We start from the raw sequence: 18,901 nt of genomic DNA, 5'->3' as shown, positions 1-18,901 counted from the left end.
TTGAATCATTCTGCTCTCAGGGAATCCAGTGACAAACTCCAGAAACTAAAATAAAAATATTAAGGTTTGTTGGAATAAGATGCTCTCAGGTGTTTATTTCTTGTTGGAACATAAAATTTCCTCCTGAGAAAGTTGCAATCCCCATTCCWGTTTGAGTGGCGCCCCCTGTGGTCGCCGTGTGTCCTACGCCTGCATTGTTAGGAGCTGTTCTATAAAAAACACCAAAGTGGTGGCAGCAAGAGGCTGCGCTGCCATCTGTCTGGTCCGCTCCACACGGTCGCTGCTGAGTCGTGTTTCTCTGCCGACCGACACGTCTCCTGCAGCGAGGGCGGCTTCTGCTTCAGAAGCTCGTGTTGTTTTCATCAGCGACAGCAGCAGTAATGTACATATGTTTATGTTTTCTGGAGCTCTGAGCAGTCAGAATGACCTCAGTCTGCAGAGCCAGGAGAAAGGCTCATGTTGCTCTCGTTCCTGAACTGGTTTCTTCACATGTTGGTGTTTTGCTGAGAGTCAACACCAGTTTGGGGAACCCAGCATACGTCGTAAATGCAGAGAGGAAGATGGCAGAGCGTTGTGTGTTGCTGCTTTGTTCATATCTTCCTTTAACATCCRCAGACCTTTCAGCTGATCATTCACTCTTACTGCCACAACAGAGAGACTGYAGTCATAAAGCAACATAAAACTTCAYTCTGATAATGGAGACGGAGCGTCTCTGGTTTCCAGTCAGACCAGAATAAAATCATCTGCTGGGTTTAAGACCTTTCTGCTGCCTTGCTGGGTTGTTGTTCCTTTGTTCAGTTGACCGGCGTAACGATTCCAGCTAAAGCCCGAGGTTTGATCTGCTCCTACAGACTAGTGGCAGCAACGGCTGGCACACAGCTGGTGGAACTTCTTAGTGCAATGTAGTGAAGAACTGTTCTGCTCCATCCTRTCTGCCAGGTATCTGGTGTAAACAACGTTCTGGAGGATCATTGTTCTGATGGCGGAGTGTCAGAAAGAGAAGAAGGTTCTTAAAATGAAACTTAACTTTTTTGTTGATAAACTGCCCAAATGYAATGTTCTATCTTAAAKTTAGCCTTGGGTAGACTGGCATTAGAATTGGGTATTGGACATTTTAGTGTAAAATTAGTTTATTTCTGCAATATTTTGCCTAAAACCGTCTCAGTTCTTCCTCCAGCTACAGAACAAGTCTCTAGAGGGCCTGAAAGGTTGCTAAATATAGCAACAAAGTGGATGATTTGGCAACAGGTCCTTTCTGGTTCCGACCACGCCCCTCTGGGTCTCTTGTCTCCGCCCACTTTGCTGAAACCTTTCCTCAGGGAGTTTAGTTATATTTTAAAGAGACAGAGAAAAATTTCAAGGCATCAGATATGATATGATGTGAGGTCAAATTTGTTTTAAGTCATGTTTGGTATATACAGCATTTTCATAACGTCTGAAGCTGAACAGTCACTGGATTGCGCTATAAAATGGCACTATACATAAAATAAAAAAATCATGATACTTTACCTTTAAAGCTGCATGGTTCTGCTGCTCTGTTGTTGGATGATGAGTCCAGCTAGAGGTGATGTGGTTCTGATGAAGGTGGATTGGTATCAACCTCCAGGCAGATCAGAGGGGTGTGTTACAGTACAGCAGGAACCCTGTTATTTTCGGGAGGCTCTGTCTGTCAGAAGGTCGTTTGGGCTAAAATGTTTCCACTCAGATAGTTTTTCTCCTCTAAGCAGCTGCAGGTTTTCTGATCTGCTGTCAGCGTGTTGCTGCAGTCATGAAGCAGCGCTGCAGGTTCCTCACAGGCGCCGTCGCTTCTCATCCGTCACATTTCTCCRCTTTGGTTTAAAACTGAACAGATTCTGCTTCTAAAACCTTCCTGGAAGGTCTGAGTCCAGGTTCTGCTCCATCCTGTCTGCCAGTTAATCACAATATTTCCAATATTTTATTTTTGTTTTTTCAGACTTGATGAGTTTTACTTGAACAAACCTCCAGATTCATAATGAATTCCCTGCTTCAGTTTGGTCTAAATTAGCTTGTTAAGACGAGTCAAGCCCCCAATTATCTTAAAGTAGAACATCATCAGTAGGTATTAGCCCACTTCATTTCTCCAGCTGACCTTTGACCTGCCAACTGGAGTGAGAGGCAGCAGGAGGATCTCCAGGGTTAAACTTTAATGAGCATTTCTGATCTTCTCCCTGAGCTCTGCAGGAAACATTCACTAACGGAAACGAATTCATTCACCTTCAGCTGTTCAGCAACAGGATCAGGTTTCCTCTCAGCATGGAGGAAAAACATTTGCTAACGGAGCAACKGCCGCTGGCAAGAGAATCACAGCACTAGATRCTGTTAGCTTTGGAGGCCAGTGGTTAGCATGCCTAGTCTGGTCAACCACTGGACTACCTTCTTCCACTGCTGCCCATTAGCACAGATAGGCTAGSTTTAACATTTGGTAGGCTAGCATTAGCCTTGGCTTGCCTAGCATTAGCCTGTCATAGGATAGCATTAGCACTGGATAGGCTAGCTTTAGTTATTCCAGCTGTTRGACCCAAACCAAACCTCGGTGTTGTTCTCCAGCTGAGATCAGGTCCAAATGCCACGGCGCCTCACTGGGTGACCTTTTCTCTCCCAGCAGGGTTCGTCTGTCCCTTCCCGCCTCCTGGTGACCTTTGTGTTTGCTGTGCAGAGCTGGAGCCGGTCAAACCTGCAGCCCTCGGTCAGACRGCAGGAACAACATGAACACARACTGTTCAGCCTTAAGAGGCAGAGAGAAGGAAGTRAAGCAGCAGAAGTTTCTGGAAAAAGTCAACAGGAAGGAGGTTCTTCCTGGTTCTGATTGGATCTAAAGTATCAGAGCTGCAGCAGTGATCAGATCAGGTCCAGATATTTGAGGATGAGACCACGGTTCTGATCTGAACAGGCACACTTATGCTAATCCGCTAGTAGCTAAACTTTAAAATGTTTAGCGCACTTAGCTTTTCCTAAATGTTTCCAGATGAATTCTAAAGCGCTAATTTACTTTGTTTTCTAAACTGTTTTGAGGTTTTGGTTATCGACTGTTAAGAATTCAAGTGGTATAGTAGACATTTATGTTCATGCTCTTAGTTGGTGAAGTTCTGTTTCCTCTCCTCATGTTCGCTTTATTGAGCAAATGAGAAGTATACAACACATGAAGGAATGAGGTCAAACAATGAAAACCTACCTTTGTTCTGTGTGTTTTCTGACCAAAGCATAACTATGGCCAATTAGGCTAAAAGTTAGCAAAACTCAACTATAAAACTGAAACCATGAGTGAAAGGTCCAAAGAATCACTTCCTGTGGCCCAAACAGTACAGGAAGAGTTGCAATGACATATTTAGTCACGTAGGGGGCAGTATGCTATGTTGTAGCACATGTGTTATTGACAGATGGTTGAAATGACCACTTTAGCATTAGCTTCTGCTAAGCTCCATGTTGGTATAGCACGTTAGCAGGGTTAATGTATATGATTAGTGCTTTAGGGCTAGCATAGCTAGCTTTTTAGCTAGCGGTTGCCTCCATCTGGATTTGGCTGATTTTTTGTCCGTAACGCTCCCTGTTGTTCTGTCTGGGTTCTTCAAGGTTCTTGTAGTGACCATTTGTCTCTAAACTTAAATTCAAAAATCAAAAAACTCAAAACTCAAAGGTGATCTAAAGAAAAGGTGAATCAAACTCAAATAGTCACCTGATGCACCGTGGATATTGGTTTACGCAGCAAAAAAGGATCAAAAGTCAAAATATAGTTCTTTGATTTTATTTTTCAGATCAGGCAAAAGGTTACAGGCTTCTGCTCCTATTCCTGCACCTGCTCTCTGACTGACAATAGAAACCAATATGACTTATTGGCTGATTCTGTAGGCTGGTAAAAAAACCTTATGACCACCCACGTGCATAATATGCTACCCAAGACCCACCTAYTTATAYCGTGAAATACCCACATCCCAACCTGAAATTAATTAACTAATTAAGTGAATTCCTAATCAAAGAACTTATTCTAAACAGCAAATTAAACAAAAATTCTAATGATAAATCAACTAGGAAATAAACAATAAGAATAAACTAAACAATTTAAATTCTAAGATTTAACCAAAAGAAAAAAGGGGAAAATGGCTCCTACAGTTCTGTTAGGCCAGGATGAGTCGTCAGTTTTCAGATGGGTCAGAAGGTCCAAACATGAAACTTTAGCTCCTCCCCAACTCCGCCCTGCAGCAGAGGCTGACCTCTGACCCCCAGGGGTCAGTCCATTTGTTTCACACTGAGAGGAACTGATTCTGCATGGACGTTATGACCTGGAGTCGGCACCAGAACCAGCTGGGTCCAGTCTGTCGCCATTAGTCAGAGCTGTGGTAAAAACGAGTTCAGCTCTAACCATGACTCATCAGAATCCAGCCTGATCAGAGTCTGAATCATGACTCATCGCTACCAAGGTGATTTACTGATGAGTCTGACGACTCGCACCTGAGACGTGATCAGACAGCTCCTCAGAGGTCAGACAGCTCCTCAGTGTTCAGCCAGCTCCTCAGTGTTCAGCCAGCTCATCTGAGGTCAGGCTGACCTTCATCTCCAGCCAGCTTGTCATCATCCTCGGCTCCTCCCGGTTCTCTGCTGATGAAGTYGTGGCGTCTCTGATGATGGTTTCCTGTGTTGCAGTAAGCAAGACCAGCTGACCCTCCCTAATGTCCCGGTGGAGGACCGCCCCCCGTCACCTCCCCGCACGGCGCCGCCCACCATGAAGGTAACACCTGCTGCTCCCTCCAGAYGCCRCTCAGGCTCAGAGTCAGTCTGTCTGCCTGTGTCTCTGATAGATCTGTTATTCCAGATGAAACCTACAGGTCTGGTGACATCACACCTCTGATGACATCACAGGAAGCAGCTGATCAGACTCCACACCCATCAGTACTTTCCTCTTTATTTGGATGTTTGGTTCATATTCCTCCATTAGAGGAATAAACCTAAGGGATCCTGCTTGGATTCATAGAAACACTTGGAGCCGTTTCTATAAACGATGGACAGATTTTATTTACAGCCACATGTTTATGTAAACCAAATGTATACAAACCAAATCAACTTATTTTTCTGATAACTTGTATAAATCAGTTCACGAAGGTACTATCTTTATGTTTCTGAGCAAACTGTGACATTTTAGTGTAAATTTGTTAAATTCTGCAACATTGTCTCAGTGCTGCCCTCTTTGGGTTGAACGGTGGCTACTGCAGTTGAATTATTGGTTACAGCAGTTCAGCTGATGTCTGATAACACAAATTACTAGATTTGTCACTAGTCACATTTTGACTAAAAGTCAGTAACTTGGATTTGCTAACAATTTACTAGCATTTTGCTAAAGGTTTGCGACCAGTTTGCTCCATCCAGTATACATCTTGGGTCAGAGATCAAACCTAACATTGACCCTCTTGTATCACCAAAGCTTCTCAGTCCCTGTTCAGATCTGTGAACAGTGACATGTCTGTCATGTTGCTCACTAGCGCCACCTGGTCAGCCCATTCTTGTGCCTCTTGTGATGTCATCAGTCCAGGCCAAGTAGAATCAGCAGCTTTAATCTCATCTTGAAATCATAACGGATAAAAATCCGTCCTTCCTTCCCCAGTTTGTTCTTGTTGACGAGCAACAGAAACCCGGTTCTGTTCTGATTTGGTTCAAATGTTACTTCCTCCAGTTTCATTCTGAGTAATTCCTAAATAGTTTAAACATATTGAAGCGTTTCTGCTGACAGTGAACTGGTTTGTCTGTTTCTGTCTGCAGTCGGCTCATTTCTTCGACATGATGGACAAGATGGAGGTAAGACTTTAATTCGCATAGATTCCTCTATCGGTTCTGTTAAATGAGCCGAGATGCAGGCAGGATGAGGAGACTTTATGAAATATCAGAAATTATCTGCAGAAGAAGAAATGAGAAAAAAACAGAAGTTAGGAGGAAGTGAAGCCTTTAAGTTTGGTTTGTTGACTAAAGGAGTTCTGATGGGAGGAGGCAGCATCATGCTGTGGGATCATCTGATCAGCAGCGATCACAGATCAATATCTCCAGGATAAATGTAGCATTTTTCATCAAAACAATTAAAAAAAACAAATTAAAGGCCAGGTGAGGAAGAGGAGGGCAGAGATGCTGCACAGCAGAGAGACGGAGGAACGGAGAGCGACTTGGTCCAGTTGGACGGCGAGAGACAGAAAACCAGACGAGTCTTCTGGACAAACAACAGATGTCTCACTCGGACTGAAATACAGAGCTCTGCTGGGTTTTGTTCCAACTCTGAATAAAATGTTTTTATTGGCTCATTAGAATAATTTCGTCCTGTTTTCTCTCCCGACTGCGGAGCAGCAAGTACCAGAAGCTACTGAGATGAAGACAGTCCCTCTGAGACAGAAGGCACGTCCGTCCACCTATCTGTCCATCCATCTGTCCTTGTGTCCGTCCTCATGTCTGTCCTCACGTCTCTCCAGCTCATGTCCCCTATGTCTTTCCATGTTGATGTAAAACCACATGAGCCAGCAGGAAGTCTCTGTTCCTGACAGGAAGTCACTCCAATCTTCACCTTCATTGTCATCACCTTTACCTTCATCATAATCAGAATCATCATCATCATCATCCTCAGCAACCCAAGTTGCATGTCCACTCTGTTGCTGTGGATTGGTTGTTTTCTTCAGTTTAACATCTAATCGTCTGTGGTTTAGTAAAAGTGAACCTGTGGATTCAGTCAGACGTTTACAGGAAGTGAAACTGAACCTGTGATGTTCCAGATGTGATGTCGGCCATGTTTGAAACGCCTCTGTCTCTGTTTCAGGACGATTACATTCCTTATCCCAGGATCGAAGAGGTGAGACTCAAATGTCTCTGTCCTCCAGTCCAGAGGTTGTGGGTTTGATTCCTGCCAGCAGTTTGAGGCCGCTGGGACGGTTTCACCGGTTTTATTAATATCCTGATGGTTTCCAAAAATATCTGGGCTGAATTTTTTCTATCAAAGCTAAAATTATAGTTTGGACGTATTTTGTTATTATGGCTGTAAAATGTGAGATTTGGTTCATTTTCCCAGGAGAGGTTAAACTTGACTTTCAAACATTTCAGCTGTTTCAGCTGTTTACATGAAGAAAATTACAAAAACTGACTTTATGACTTTAAGGTTTTATGAAAAAAAAAATGAAGTTGTGATTTGATATTTCAAATTTTCACAATATTTACCATTTATTTATGAGTCTAGGAATCTTTGTGTACAAAACATAACTATTATGCCAAATAACAACACAAAGATAAACACATATTGATATTGCACGTGAACTATTGATTTCAATTGTGAATCTTTCACATGTGCTAAAAAACTATGCAAAAGACAACTACAACCAAAAAATAAAAGTTATACCACATGGCAAAACAAAAGTGAGAAAATAAACATTCTCAAATCACATATTGATATTTCTGTAGGTCATTGTAGATAGGAAAGGAAATTTCAACAAAAAACTGAAATTTTCTAGAAAAAAGCAATTTTTTTTAGTTTCAAAACTCAAAAAAAGTTTGAGTTTTTTATGGCAAGAATTTGCCATAAAAAACTCAGAAATGTCTTAGATTTATCTCAGAATTTTTCAACTTCTAATATTTTTCTAGGTTTCTAAGTATTATTTTTTTCTTTAAAATGTTCGACTTCTCATGCTTAGAAATGTCTACAAAGTTTCTGATATTAATCTCAAAATTTCTGAGGTTTTTGTTGGAAACCTCCACAATCTCCAGTTTTTTCGTTCCACTCTGATTCTAACACGCCGTTGTATATTTCATCTGAACTTTTGACCTGACACTTGAAATATCATGAAAACAGTTATAAAGTAAAAGAGTTCATTCTGAACATTCAAAATATAAAACTGTAACATGACAACAATGCTGTAGTAATAACAGTAGACTACGCAGCAGCAGGTAGCTCAGCGTTTCCTCCAGGTGTGACAGAAACATGTCGACTCTGCAGGTGTTGGAGAGGGGGCGGCCGTACCCGCAGGTCATCCTGCCGCAGTTTGGAGGCTATTGGATAGAGGATCCAGAGGCTCCTCCCCCTTCCGAGACCCTGCCTTCAGAGGCTCCGCCCCCTTCCGAGGCCCCACCTCCGGACGCCCCGCCTCTTGATGCTCCACCCATTGAGGCCCCGCCCCCTTCCTCTCTGCATTGCAGCGGTGCGGAGGTGGAGGACGGAGGAATAAGGGAGACAGAAGGTTCTGCCCCAGGGGATTATGGGTATCACCTGGAGGAGATCAACGAGGCAGCACGCGCGTACAGGAAGCACTTCCTGGGCAGGGTGAGCTGTGATATCTTATGAAATAAATCTATGTTAAAACATTTTCTGGTTTGCAGCAGTTTCAGTCTCCAACGTCTTCCTGCCTTTCAGGAACATCTGAACTTCTTCTGCTCAGTCAGCAGTTTGGGAAACCTGCTGCTGTCTGTGAGACACGAGGAGGAGAAGGAACACGAATACCTGCACGTCATCATCAGGTAAGCACAGGAACCCGGTCGGGTCAGAGCTCAAAGAGGAGCTTGGACCCTCTGGGAACTGCTTGTAACTGGTGGGCATTTATTATGTAATTTATCGTGATAAATTTTTTAGCATAAGAATTTTGATTTATCGTTGTGACAAATTCCAGTTAATGATGTTTTACTGTCATCATTGTCAGGTTTGATAGTTTTGCTATTTTCTCTGCAGTTTGTCCAATAAAAGTCTAAGTAAATACCAAAAAATGACTTAATGCAGTTACTGTCTGCAGTTTAGTGAAACAAATCACACTTCATCATGTGTCTGGTGAAACAAGCAGGAATGTTTTTCAAGAGCACTATTTGTGTTTGTGGAGCTACAGTTGCTACAGTGTTATAGTCACCTAAAAAGATGCAATGAATAGTTATTATCATCACGTTTGTCACAATCGTATCACAAATTATCATAATAAAACTTTAGGTCCATATCGCCCAGCCTACTGGTGACTGTTAAAGTTTGTAGCATTTTTGTTTTTAGGTAGGGGGGCTTGGACCCTCTCATAACTGCTTTGGGTCTAGTTAAAGTTTTAAAAGCAGCAGTGTTGTTCCTCTGGATCCAGGTTTGTTTCTTGTGTTTGCTTCAGGTCTCGTCTGAAAAGCATCTACCACAGATTATCTCTGGCAGAGCTGCCGGACATCCCCAGCGTTCCGGAGCTGGCCAAGGTGTACACCCACCTCCCTTCCTGTTCTCCTCCAAACTACTTCCTGTTTCTGTGGTTAAAAAGATAACTGTTTGAATCAATCTATCAATCAAATTTTATTTGCATAGCATATTTCAGTAACAAGGCATTTCTAAGTGCTTTTACATCATAAAAACACAAAGTCTCTCTCAAACTCTCAAATATTAAGAGCTGCTCTAGAAATTACAACTCTGCATTGAAGACTAACTAAAGACAGATAATTCAGTTAAAGGGCCGGTAGCATGTAAAATTCATGTTTTAATGTTTAATGCCATGGAGATTAAAATCCTTTAATCTCCATGGCAACCATTCAGATGTTAAAACGTCTGGGTGGACCTAGCCCCGCCTTCAAGATGCAGCTCCACCCCACTCAGCTCCTTCAGATCATAATAGGAGCTGCTGCTCAGAGCAACGCTGGTAAAAACGTTAAAAGGTTAATAGAGGAGCCATGTTGGGATGACTTCCTGGAGGCAGAGCTTCAAAAAGAGCAGGAGCTTCTTAAAGAGACAGATGCCCAATTTGAAGGTGTCATATTAGGAAGTCAAGTTTTTTTAAATAGTTTGTTTGATATATAGCATTTTTATAACAACTGAAGTTAACATATTTAGTTGATTTTGCTATAAAATGGCAGTAAGACACATCAAACAGCCTCATTTTTGTTTTCTTTGACAGAAATCTAGAAGGTGAATATCTCGTTATGATCCAGGTTAATTTGATTTGAAACATTTCTGAGGCTAACAGACGTTCTGCACGAAGCATTTCACACTGGCCTGTGGGAGTTTAATGCTGATGAACGTTAATGGTGTGACCTGTTTGTCCTGAAGCTTGTGTGCGACGAAGCGGCCTCCCTGCGGTTCAGTCCGGTCCTCTACCCCAAGGTGAGCACGTTCTCCTCTCAGTTCCTCCTGCTGAGACTCGTCCAGCTGACGCTGTCCTCTCTGCCTGCAGGCGTCTCAGCTCATCGTCAACTACGACGAACACGAAGTCAACAACACCTTCAAGTTCGGCGTCGTCTACCAGCGCTTTGGGCAGGTCAGAACCGGCCATGCTGCTGCTCCCATTAATGCCCAAAATAACCGGAAAAAAACAATCTGACTCTGAATATTAACCAAACTCTAGATTCAATGTTATTCAACTGGAAAAAAAAACAGATTATATCAGATCATTCGTAGGATTAACTTTATGCATCTTATTTATGAATCTCCATGCAGAAATATTTTCATCCGACAGTTTGTGTGTTTATCCACCCAGACACCAGGAGGCGCTACAGATATAGAGGCTCAAATGAATTCTGTTTGAACAAAATCACTTTGTTTTTTTACTGCCGTTCAGGTTTGTCGTTCACAATAGTCATGTTTTTAATTTCCAAACTGAAAACAATGTGTGTGGAAACAGGAAGTAATAAAAGCATCAGGGAGTAAAAATTTATAAAAATTATGATTTTACATTTAATGCCAAACTGTAGCAACATACCGCAAAGTTTATTTTATCACAGAGTTGGACAAAGAGACCAACAAATATTTGAATTTTATCTCTCTTCTATTTTATTTTCATTTCATCTATTTTATTTATTTTTTGTTATATTTTATTTGTGTTTTATTTGCTTAAAATAAAGTATTATTTGTTTTTTATATTATTTAATTATTTTAGTCTTATTTTATATGATATGTTTTGGTATTACTATTTTATTTGTGATTTATTTTTATAAAATGAAATATTGTATTTGTGTCTTTGTGGTTTATCATGAGAAATGTAGAAGTTACTATCTGAAAATTGAAAAATAAAACAATTTTTTAGATTTTTCTGCCTCCTGAGGAAACATTTGACTTGTAACCTCTACCTGAGCCTGAGGTGATCTGTGATTGGTTGAGGCAGCAGAGGTGATCTGTGATTGGCTGTGACGGCTGTTACCTGTGCAGGTGTCAGAAGAGGAACTGTTTACCAACAATCAGGAGTCTCCGGCTTTCTCCGAGTTCCTGCAGCTGCTGGGAGAAACGGTGGAGCTGCAGGACTTTAAGGGGTGAGCAGCGCCACAAACTGAACCATGGACAACACAAACCGTGGAGTTTCTGTTCAGAGCAGCAAAATCTGATCTCAGGTCAGCGCAGAGTAACAATAACAAAGTTATTCACGTTTTAATAAAGAGAAACCATTCAGAAAATGAGTCAGGTGAGAGGAAAAACACAGATTAACAAATTATTTAATGTTTAGAAATGACATAATCAGACAGATGAAATATAGTTATATGGAAATGTTGGTATTTTAAGGACCAAAATGAAAATAATACACAAATAATTCACATAAATGATTACTTTCAATATAAAGATTTAAAAACTTTGTCATAAACTGCAGGTGTGTTTGTGTGTCTGGTGATTTTTTTGGTAAAAACAAGTTGTTCTTAAACTAGTGCACAGAAATTTGACTCAAGTTAGAGTAGAAATACTTTATATTAAAGTTACTTGAGTAAAACTAGTTTTTGCCCAACTGTTGGTTTTTAAAACCGACAGAACATTAAACATTTATTAGAAATAATTTCATTATTTGGGATTTAAATGGATTCATTGGAATCTAAACTTTCATATTTGTCGTAATTTTCATCAAAATTAAACTTTTTAATTTTTCACAAATTGAAAACCGTCAGTATTTGGATTTTACCTTCAGGAATAGAAACTAAAACTTAACGATGTCATGTTTTGTTCACCAGCTGGTTCTTTTGGGCTTGGTAGAACCGAGCCGGTCCAGTCAGCTCTTGCTCTCCTGCCTGCAGGTTCCGGGGCGGGTTGGACGTGTCCCACGGCCAGACGGGGTCCCACTCCATCTACACCGTCTACAGAGGTCAAGAGGTCATGTTCCACGTCTCCACCAAGCTGCCGTTCACCGAGGGAGACGCGCAGCAGGTAGAATGGAAAACTGCCGGGAATCCAGGAAAACTCAGGAAATAAAAACAGCAGGAAGCACAACAGGAACATGGACCTCTGTGGTTCTGGTTGTTTTTAGTTAGTTCCATTTGGTTCTGTTTATTCAGGAAAGGTTTTTGGTTTAAACTTGGAGTTTCTATCTGATTCTTTCTTTTTGTAAAAAGTAAAACTAAAGCAATATTTTTACAGAAACTAAAAATAAATCTTTTAGTTGCTGTCATCTCAGAGTAGAGAAACTGTTATTCTTTCTGCTGATCAGTAATTAAAGGTATTGATCAGCAGAGCTATGGTTATTGCCTGAATGCTTTTGATATAGGCAGTTGCCCAGGGCGGCATGAGAAGAGGGAGGCTGAACGTTTCAATCATAAAACTGAACTTTTTAAGTTTATTTTCATGGGACATAAATACACCTGAAAATGGACCCAAATTCCACAGTTAAACTCAGTGTTTTCAAGACTGCACTACTCCCTGCTGGTCACTAACACCTTGCCCATGTCACTTCTTGTCGCTCAGCTACAGAGGAAACGCCACATAGGAAATGACATTGTGGCGGTGGTGTTCCAGGAAGAGGCCACGCCCTTCGTCCCCGACATGATCGCCTCCAACTTCCTGCACGCCTTCATCCTGGTGCAGGCGGAGGAGACGCACTCGGACAGCCCCACCTACAGGGTAGGAGGTCTCACCGAACCCGACTACCAACCCGACCAAAGTCCATCTGGGTCGAGGAGAACCGAACCAACTCTGAACCTGCTTCTCTAACTTCTGACAGGTTTCTGTCACAGCGCGAGAAGACGTCCCGCCGTTTGGACCGCCGCTGCCAAACCCGGCCGTCTTCAGGAAGGTAAGCTAGGAATCCGGGTCGAGTTCTTATATCGAACCGGGTCACATTCTAATGCTTGGACCGAACCGGCTCGAGTTGTAACGCCCGAACCGAACTGGTCACATCGGTGTTTTTCTTCTCCAGGGTCCGGAGTTCAGGCAGTTCCTCCTCACCAAGCTCATCAACGCGGAGCTGGCCTCCTATAAGAGCGAACGCTTCGCGCGGCTGGAGGTAACCAGCAGGGGGAGCCGTCTCCCCCAGCCTGCTGGACAATACGGACAGGGTTCATACTCTTAGCGGGGTCTTATGGAGCTAAAATAGGGCCATAAAGTTTGTTCAGAATTTTTTTCAGACAAAAAAGTTTTGAAGTTTAAAAAAATAACTTTTTTTTTTTATCCTCAAATCTTTTTTCAGTTTAAAAATGTGTTTTGTTTAAAATTGATTTTCACTGTGAAGTAGTTTTTTGTTTGTGTCAAAATATGTTTTTTATTTCAGTTTTACCAATTTTGTTTCAAAAATGTTTTTCAGTTGAAATGATTTTTCAACTCCAAATCTTTTTTTATCAGTTTCATGTTTTAACCTTTTGGCCTTAGTTTAAATCTGCTTTCCCTTTGTTGAATCATCTTTCCTCTTTTTCTGCTGCTGAATGAAAAAGTTTCCTGATTCAAACACAGTTTGTTGTGCCTGAATCATTTCGCAGCGTTTTGGGATTAAAACCTGATTTTCCCTGTGCATCTGCCAGCAGTCGGGTTTCTCTGGAGTGAATAGGTTTGTTTTATTTCCCTCCCGCTCAGGAGCGGACCCGCTCTGCCCTGCTGGACGGCCTGCTGGACGAGCTGCACAGACGTTCCCAGTGCATGCTGGGATTGGGTTCAGGCATGGAGGAAGAGGGCCGGGGTGAGAATGGCCATGCCCACGGCGGGCTGCTGGAGTCCATCAAGGTCAGTCTGAAGGTCACTTCAGCTTTACTCTCACAAACATCCCAGTTTGATCGTCTGACTCTTTGTTGGAAACCAGTTCAGGAGTTTAATGTTTAGCTGGTTCAAATCTTATTTAAATATTTATGCTGTTTCATTTCAGAGAGCGATGAAGGGGCGGAGCATATCCATGGAAACCATGTCGCGTGGTGGGGCGGGGCTGCCCACCAGTCTGAGTGGGGGCGGTCTGGCCCACCTGAGCATTGAGGTGAGCAGAACCGGTCCAACGCTCCGGTTCCACCTCAGCAGCTGTTAGCAGCTGGATTGTTTTTGTGTTTCTGTTGCCAGGGCAACGTGAAGTCTCCGGTGAAGCGGCGCTCAGGGCTGTTCCCCCGCCTGCTGAGTGTCGACAGCCAGACAGACAAACACAGCCACAGGAGGTAACCACAACAATGATCTTACTGATGACCAGAAGTCTAATAAATGTTGTGAAAAACTGAGAGGCTTTTTTTTTTTTATTTAACACAGTTTGGTCAGAAAACCGTCAGATCATCTGCAAAGCGAGTGTTTTTGTAGAACCTGACATCTGAGACAGAACAAATAAAAACAGAGTCTATAGCAGAAGCTTGAGCTGCTAATCCGCTAACGCGCTAATAGCAGAACTAGCTTTCTGTTTAGCGCTTCTTTTAAAAATACCATGAATACCATGTTGATTTAGCAACTTAGCGTTAGCTTCAACGAAGCACTTTAGCATTAGATACTATTTATGATTAGTGCTTTAGGATTAGCGCAACTGTTTTAGCTAGGGATGCTCACTTGTGGCCCAGAGGAACTCCATGTTTATATTTGAGGCCAACTCTAGTTTTTCTGTTGTTTCTCATCTCAGCTTTTAGCAGATATCCTTAGCATGAAGCTACCGGCTCAGTTGTTCTTCTGGTTAAACTCTGTTTGCTGTGTCAGCCTTCTCAGTGAGCAGCGCAGCTTTGACTGTTCCCACCCCATGATAGAGGTGAGGTCTGAGCTGCCGTCCAATCCCAGCTCTCCAGAGACAGGACAACGGGACAGGTGAGCTTTAATCTGTCTTTTTGTTTTTAATCTGAGCAAAGCAGCAGCAACGTTTCTGTGTTTTCAGGATTCATCCGAGGAAGGAGAGAAGTAAAATTTCCAGATCCACATCCAGCACCTCCAGCTTCAGCATTCCCTCTGATGACGCTCACCTGGTGAGACTAATCAGTAACCTTCAGCTAATTGGTTGTAGCAGTAGTACAGCCTGGCCTGGTCGGAGTGGAGAACTAAAGTTGTTCTCCCAGGAAAACCTTGTAGAGGTTCTGAATCTGTTTCTACGACCAAACTGGATGGGATCTGACTCACCATGTGGTCATATTTGGGTCCAGCCATAGTTAGCCTCCATGGTTAGTGTCCTCAGGTTGGTGTGAAAAGAAAGTTCAGAGATCATTTGTGTTCTGATGAGGATTCAGAATCAGGAATAGTCTCGAATTTTCCTGCTGTGAATCTGATCTCATTCTGAAATTTCCTGATCTTCTCCGTCTGCCTCAGACTGCGCCGTCGGAGGTTTCCTGTCCGCTGATCGTCTGCCGCAGCCCCACAGGTTCAGTATATCCACCTTCATCATGTCCGGATTCCTGCGCCTCGCCTCACTGACCCCCGTTCATTTTCCTCTTTCAGAACTGAAAAACAAGAACTCTCCCAGATCCAACCTGAAGTTTCGCTTCGATAAGCTGACTCACTCTGCTGCTGTACGTCGGTTTGTCTGAGCCAACCCTTCCTGTGGTCCAGGCTCGTAATCCTCTGGTGGTCCTGATAGCACTCCATGCTTTCTGAAGGTTTTTCTTAGTTTCATCTTTAGACTTTGACCGATACGCCTCCCAGCTTCAGATCTGCTGTTGATCCATCTACACCCAACCCCCATCGAAGCTCCTGAGCAGTAAACTGTGACGGAACGAGATCCTGGATAGAGGCAGTCAAAATGATTGCTGGGGTGGTTCATCTGGTCCCTTTGCTGGGTTTGTTGGGAGGATCTGTCAAGTCTGACTCTAGTCAGTTAAAGTTTGGTTTGGTTTTAGCCAAGTTGGGTCGCTCTCCATTGACTATGGGTTCTTCACTATGTGGGTGTGGATGTTGGAATGTGGGCAAGCGGTCAAGTTGATGTCATTGAGCTGATGTACCTTAGGGCAGCCAGTGTCTCTGAAATATCTCGCTATATTTGTTCGTTATGGGTTGCCCAGTTCAGTTGACGTTGTCTTTTCTCTGCCACAAATGAAAAACGTTTTGGACGTGTTGGGCCAATCAATGAATTTGTCTGCTGCCAATCAAATTGCTTGGGTGCAGAGCCTTGCTCCTTCCTGAGGTCATTACTAAAAATGGGGAGGAACCTTACAGGGTCTGTAAATGGAGATGAAGAACTGGTTAAATATGTTTGAGAAGGGGCTTAAAACACTCCTGAACTTTACTTGAAATAAGTCAGAAAATATGATTTTTATCTCCAGCAAGGAAATTCCTACAGAGTCGTCATCTTAAGACCTGTCTTAGAGTGGATGATCTGCTGAGGAATGATGGACCTTTCAGGTCCTGAACCAGATCTTCGATTGGGTATATGATGACTCTTATTCTCCTGTCCTGAAACTTTCCCAGACCTTTCTAGTTGAAGCTGACTGGACTGGACTGGTGAGGGAAGTCTACAGAAAGCCTGGAGACATTCAGATCCAGACCAGCTAAACAGAAAAACTGGATCACAGCCTGGAAGGAGAACAGGAAGAGAACTCTGAACAATCTGAAACTCCTCTGATTTCTCTCTCTTCTTTATCAGCAGGGAAACTGAACTCAGGAGGTTCTGGGAGGTACGTACGATTTTCAGAGCCGCTTCAGGTTAGATGTTTAACTTCCTACCATAGAAATCCTAAGTCTGGACTCGGGAAGCTGCAGGCTAACTCCAGGTTAGCTTCTGGTTAGCCACAGGCTAGCTGCAGGTTAGCTCATGATAGCTGTCCTCCTTGTAGCTGCAGAACTCCAGGTGTTTCATGAGGAGAACTTCATCTGGATCTCCTGTCTGTTCTCCAGAGAAACCACGTGGAGGTGCTGCCTTCACACCACCAGGACCAGGAGGATGGACTGAACCGGACCGAACCACATCATCACAAACGCCTTCCTGGTTCCTGAGGCGCGCTGGTTCTACCTGATGTCACTAAACCCCGTGGAGCCACCATGGAGATCCAGTTCCAACTATAGACAACTTCTGTTGTTTTAACCAACGAACACTTTGTCGTTTTTTTGTTTTTCTTGTTTCCTTACGGATGAAGACAGGAGTCATGGACTGTTTTCCTTTTCAGGGAATGTTAAAGGAGTTTTCCTCACAGATCAGTGAAATGGTTCTGACTCGTTCGGAGATCGGGTCCAGCTCTGTCCTTAAAGCTGGTTGACCTTCTCCACCCTCCTTTTCATCAAGGTAGCTCCACCCTGCAGCAGGTTCTGATTGAGTCCAGTGGACCGGGTGAGAACAGTGAGGCTGACTGAGGACTTCTAGAGGCTAGAATCAGTAACAGTCCAAACCAAACCCAATTATTGAGACGGTCCAACTAAGTAGAAACTGGAGTTATGTCTGAAATCTATTTTTAATTTAATTCAGTTTATTTATTCAGCAACAGAGTACGGGTTCTGTCACATGAAAAACCAGTTGTTCAGATTCCAGGTAAGTCTAGATTCAGTTCGGATCAGTCCAGTTCAGGTCCAGACACAGTCAGAACCAGGACTGATCATAACAGATCAATCAAAGCGAACCGGTGAGAAGGCATCAGCTGATTGAACCAAAACATCACACCAATCCTGCCTCCTCTGTGACCATGTGGCGACAGTGGAGAGGAACAGGAAGGAATCCTCCAGCTGGTATGACGGGACAGAGCCGCCACAGGGCCATGTGTACTTTCTGTGTTCAGCAAGAATAGTCAACTACAGCCTTCAGTGGCTAATATGCAGTTAGCAAGCTAACTTGCTAGCTAAATATTTACCTTGGACCTATTTATTTAGCTTAACTCAGTATTTCAGCTAAATATTTCATTTGGAGTTAAATATTTAGTTTTGTCTGAAAGGTTTTTGCTGAAACACCTGCCGCTGTGTGACTGGTGCTTCGTGACGATGTTCTGATCCAGACGGTTAGGGAAGAGGTCAGAAACCAGCCCTGCAGTGAGACTTTTAGGTCGTTTTCTTTGTTCCTACAACCAGACCCGGACTGAATGTTTGCTGTGACGTCACTGTGAGTCGTTCTCTGACTGGAAACCAGAAGATAAAAACCACAGATTGTCTCTGTTCATCAACGTGTCGTTTTCCGTCTGCTCACCATCAGGAAATGTGAAAAATCTGTGACAGCAGGTTTTCCTTCAGACATTCCAGTTCTCTTGACCCTGAATGCTCCGTGTTGAGTTTAAGGTCCCTTCAGAAATCAGTGGCTTCTCTTCATGTCTCTTAGTGGATGTTTGCTTCTGAATCCGATGATAACTTCACTGCCGTTTGAGTCAACATCACTGACATCCCTCAGCTCTGGTTGTTGTTCTCTGTATGAAGATTCAAAATATCCGGTTAAAAACTAAAATCAGTATTTGCACTAAAGCTGTTTCCTTGTTGTTTCAAGTCTTGTTCCAAGTTTTTAAACAAAAGTCAGTTTTATTTTGTCAGGGACCAACTGATGCTGCAGAAACACAATGATGTCAGTCAGCTGTATGCTTCATTTTGAAGGACAACTATGACATGAGAACCTGGAGCTATAAAGTTTCTGAATCGTTTGCACTTTGATTCCAGCGTTTTTGACTTGTTTTGTGTGATTTTTTTCCAGCAGCTCTCTGGTTTTTAAAGTTTGAATCTCTCCCAATAATGTGTGTGTGTTTGGGGTCAGAGGTTGTATGCTGCTCTAAAGACTTCATCACTTCTTATTTAAAGCTCAATTTTACTGGATCAGATAAACTTCTTAGTTAATTGACCAAAGTTCTCTGAGACATCTGGCTGTAAATCAAAGCTTGATTTACATTTTCA

At 42.8% G+C, this 18,901-nt stretch overlaps 1 protein-coding gene across 5 annotated transcripts in view; it reads left to right on the top strand.

Annotated features, from left to right (window-relative positions):
- Positions 1-18,664, top strand: part of LOC103459849 (rap1 GTPase-activating protein 2-like) — a 26,910-nt gene extending 8,246 nt beyond the window's left edge. For 3 of the 5 annotated variants that reach the window (XM_008401769.2, XM_008401767.2, XM_008401771.2), the window contains 23 exons: positions 4,660-4,744; positions 5,770-5,805; positions 6,343-6,390; positions 6,806-6,838; positions 7,973-8,296; positions 8,387-8,490; positions 9,111-9,189; positions 10,031-10,084; positions 10,155-10,238; positions 11,126-11,226; positions 11,974-12,103; positions 12,638-12,793; positions 12,894-12,965; positions 13,089-13,175; positions 13,739-13,885; positions 14,025-14,129; positions 14,210-14,301; positions 14,822-14,926; positions 14,994-15,081; positions 15,419-15,470; positions 15,548-15,618; positions 16,689-16,719; positions 16,940-18,664. In XM_008401769.2, coding sequence (XP_008399991.1) covers positions 4,660-4,744; positions 5,770-5,805; positions 6,343-6,390; positions 6,806-6,838; positions 7,973-8,296; positions 8,387-8,490; positions 9,111-9,189; positions 10,031-10,084; positions 10,155-10,238; positions 11,126-11,226; positions 11,974-12,103; positions 12,638-12,793; positions 12,894-12,965; positions 13,089-13,175; positions 13,739-13,885; positions 14,025-14,129; positions 14,210-14,301; positions 14,822-14,926; positions 14,994-15,081; positions 15,419-15,470; positions 15,548-15,618; positions 16,689-16,700 — 2,065 coding nt within the window. In that variant the 3' untranslated portion in view covers positions 16,701-16,719; positions 16,940-18,664. The remainder of the gene's footprint in view (positions 1-4,659; positions 4,745-5,769; positions 5,806-6,342; positions 6,391-6,805; positions 6,839-7,972; positions 8,297-8,386; positions 8,491-9,110; positions 9,190-10,030; positions 10,085-10,154; positions 10,239-11,125; positions 11,227-11,973; positions 12,104-12,637; positions 12,794-12,893; positions 12,966-13,088; positions 13,176-13,738; positions 13,886-14,024; positions 14,130-14,209; positions 14,302-14,821; positions 14,927-14,993; positions 15,082-15,418; positions 15,471-15,547; positions 15,619-16,688; positions 16,720-16,939) is intronic. The other 2 variants (XM_008401768.1, XM_008401770.2) reach the window with 2 other exon arrangements.
- The last annotated feature ends 237 nt before the right edge of the window (positions 18,665-18,901 follow it).

Source organism: Poecilia reticulata, unplaced genomic scaffold (genome assembly GCF_000633615.1).
Source record: "Poecilia reticulata strain Guanapo unplaced genomic scaffold, Guppy_female_1.0+MT scaffold_131, whole genome shotgun sequence".
NCBI lineage: Eukaryota > Metazoa > Chordata > Actinopteri > Cyprinodontiformes > Poeciliidae > Poecilia > Poecilia reticulata.
The sequence above is the reverse complement of the archived record's forward strand: the minus strand, read 5'-3'. Positions and strand labels throughout refer to the sequence as shown.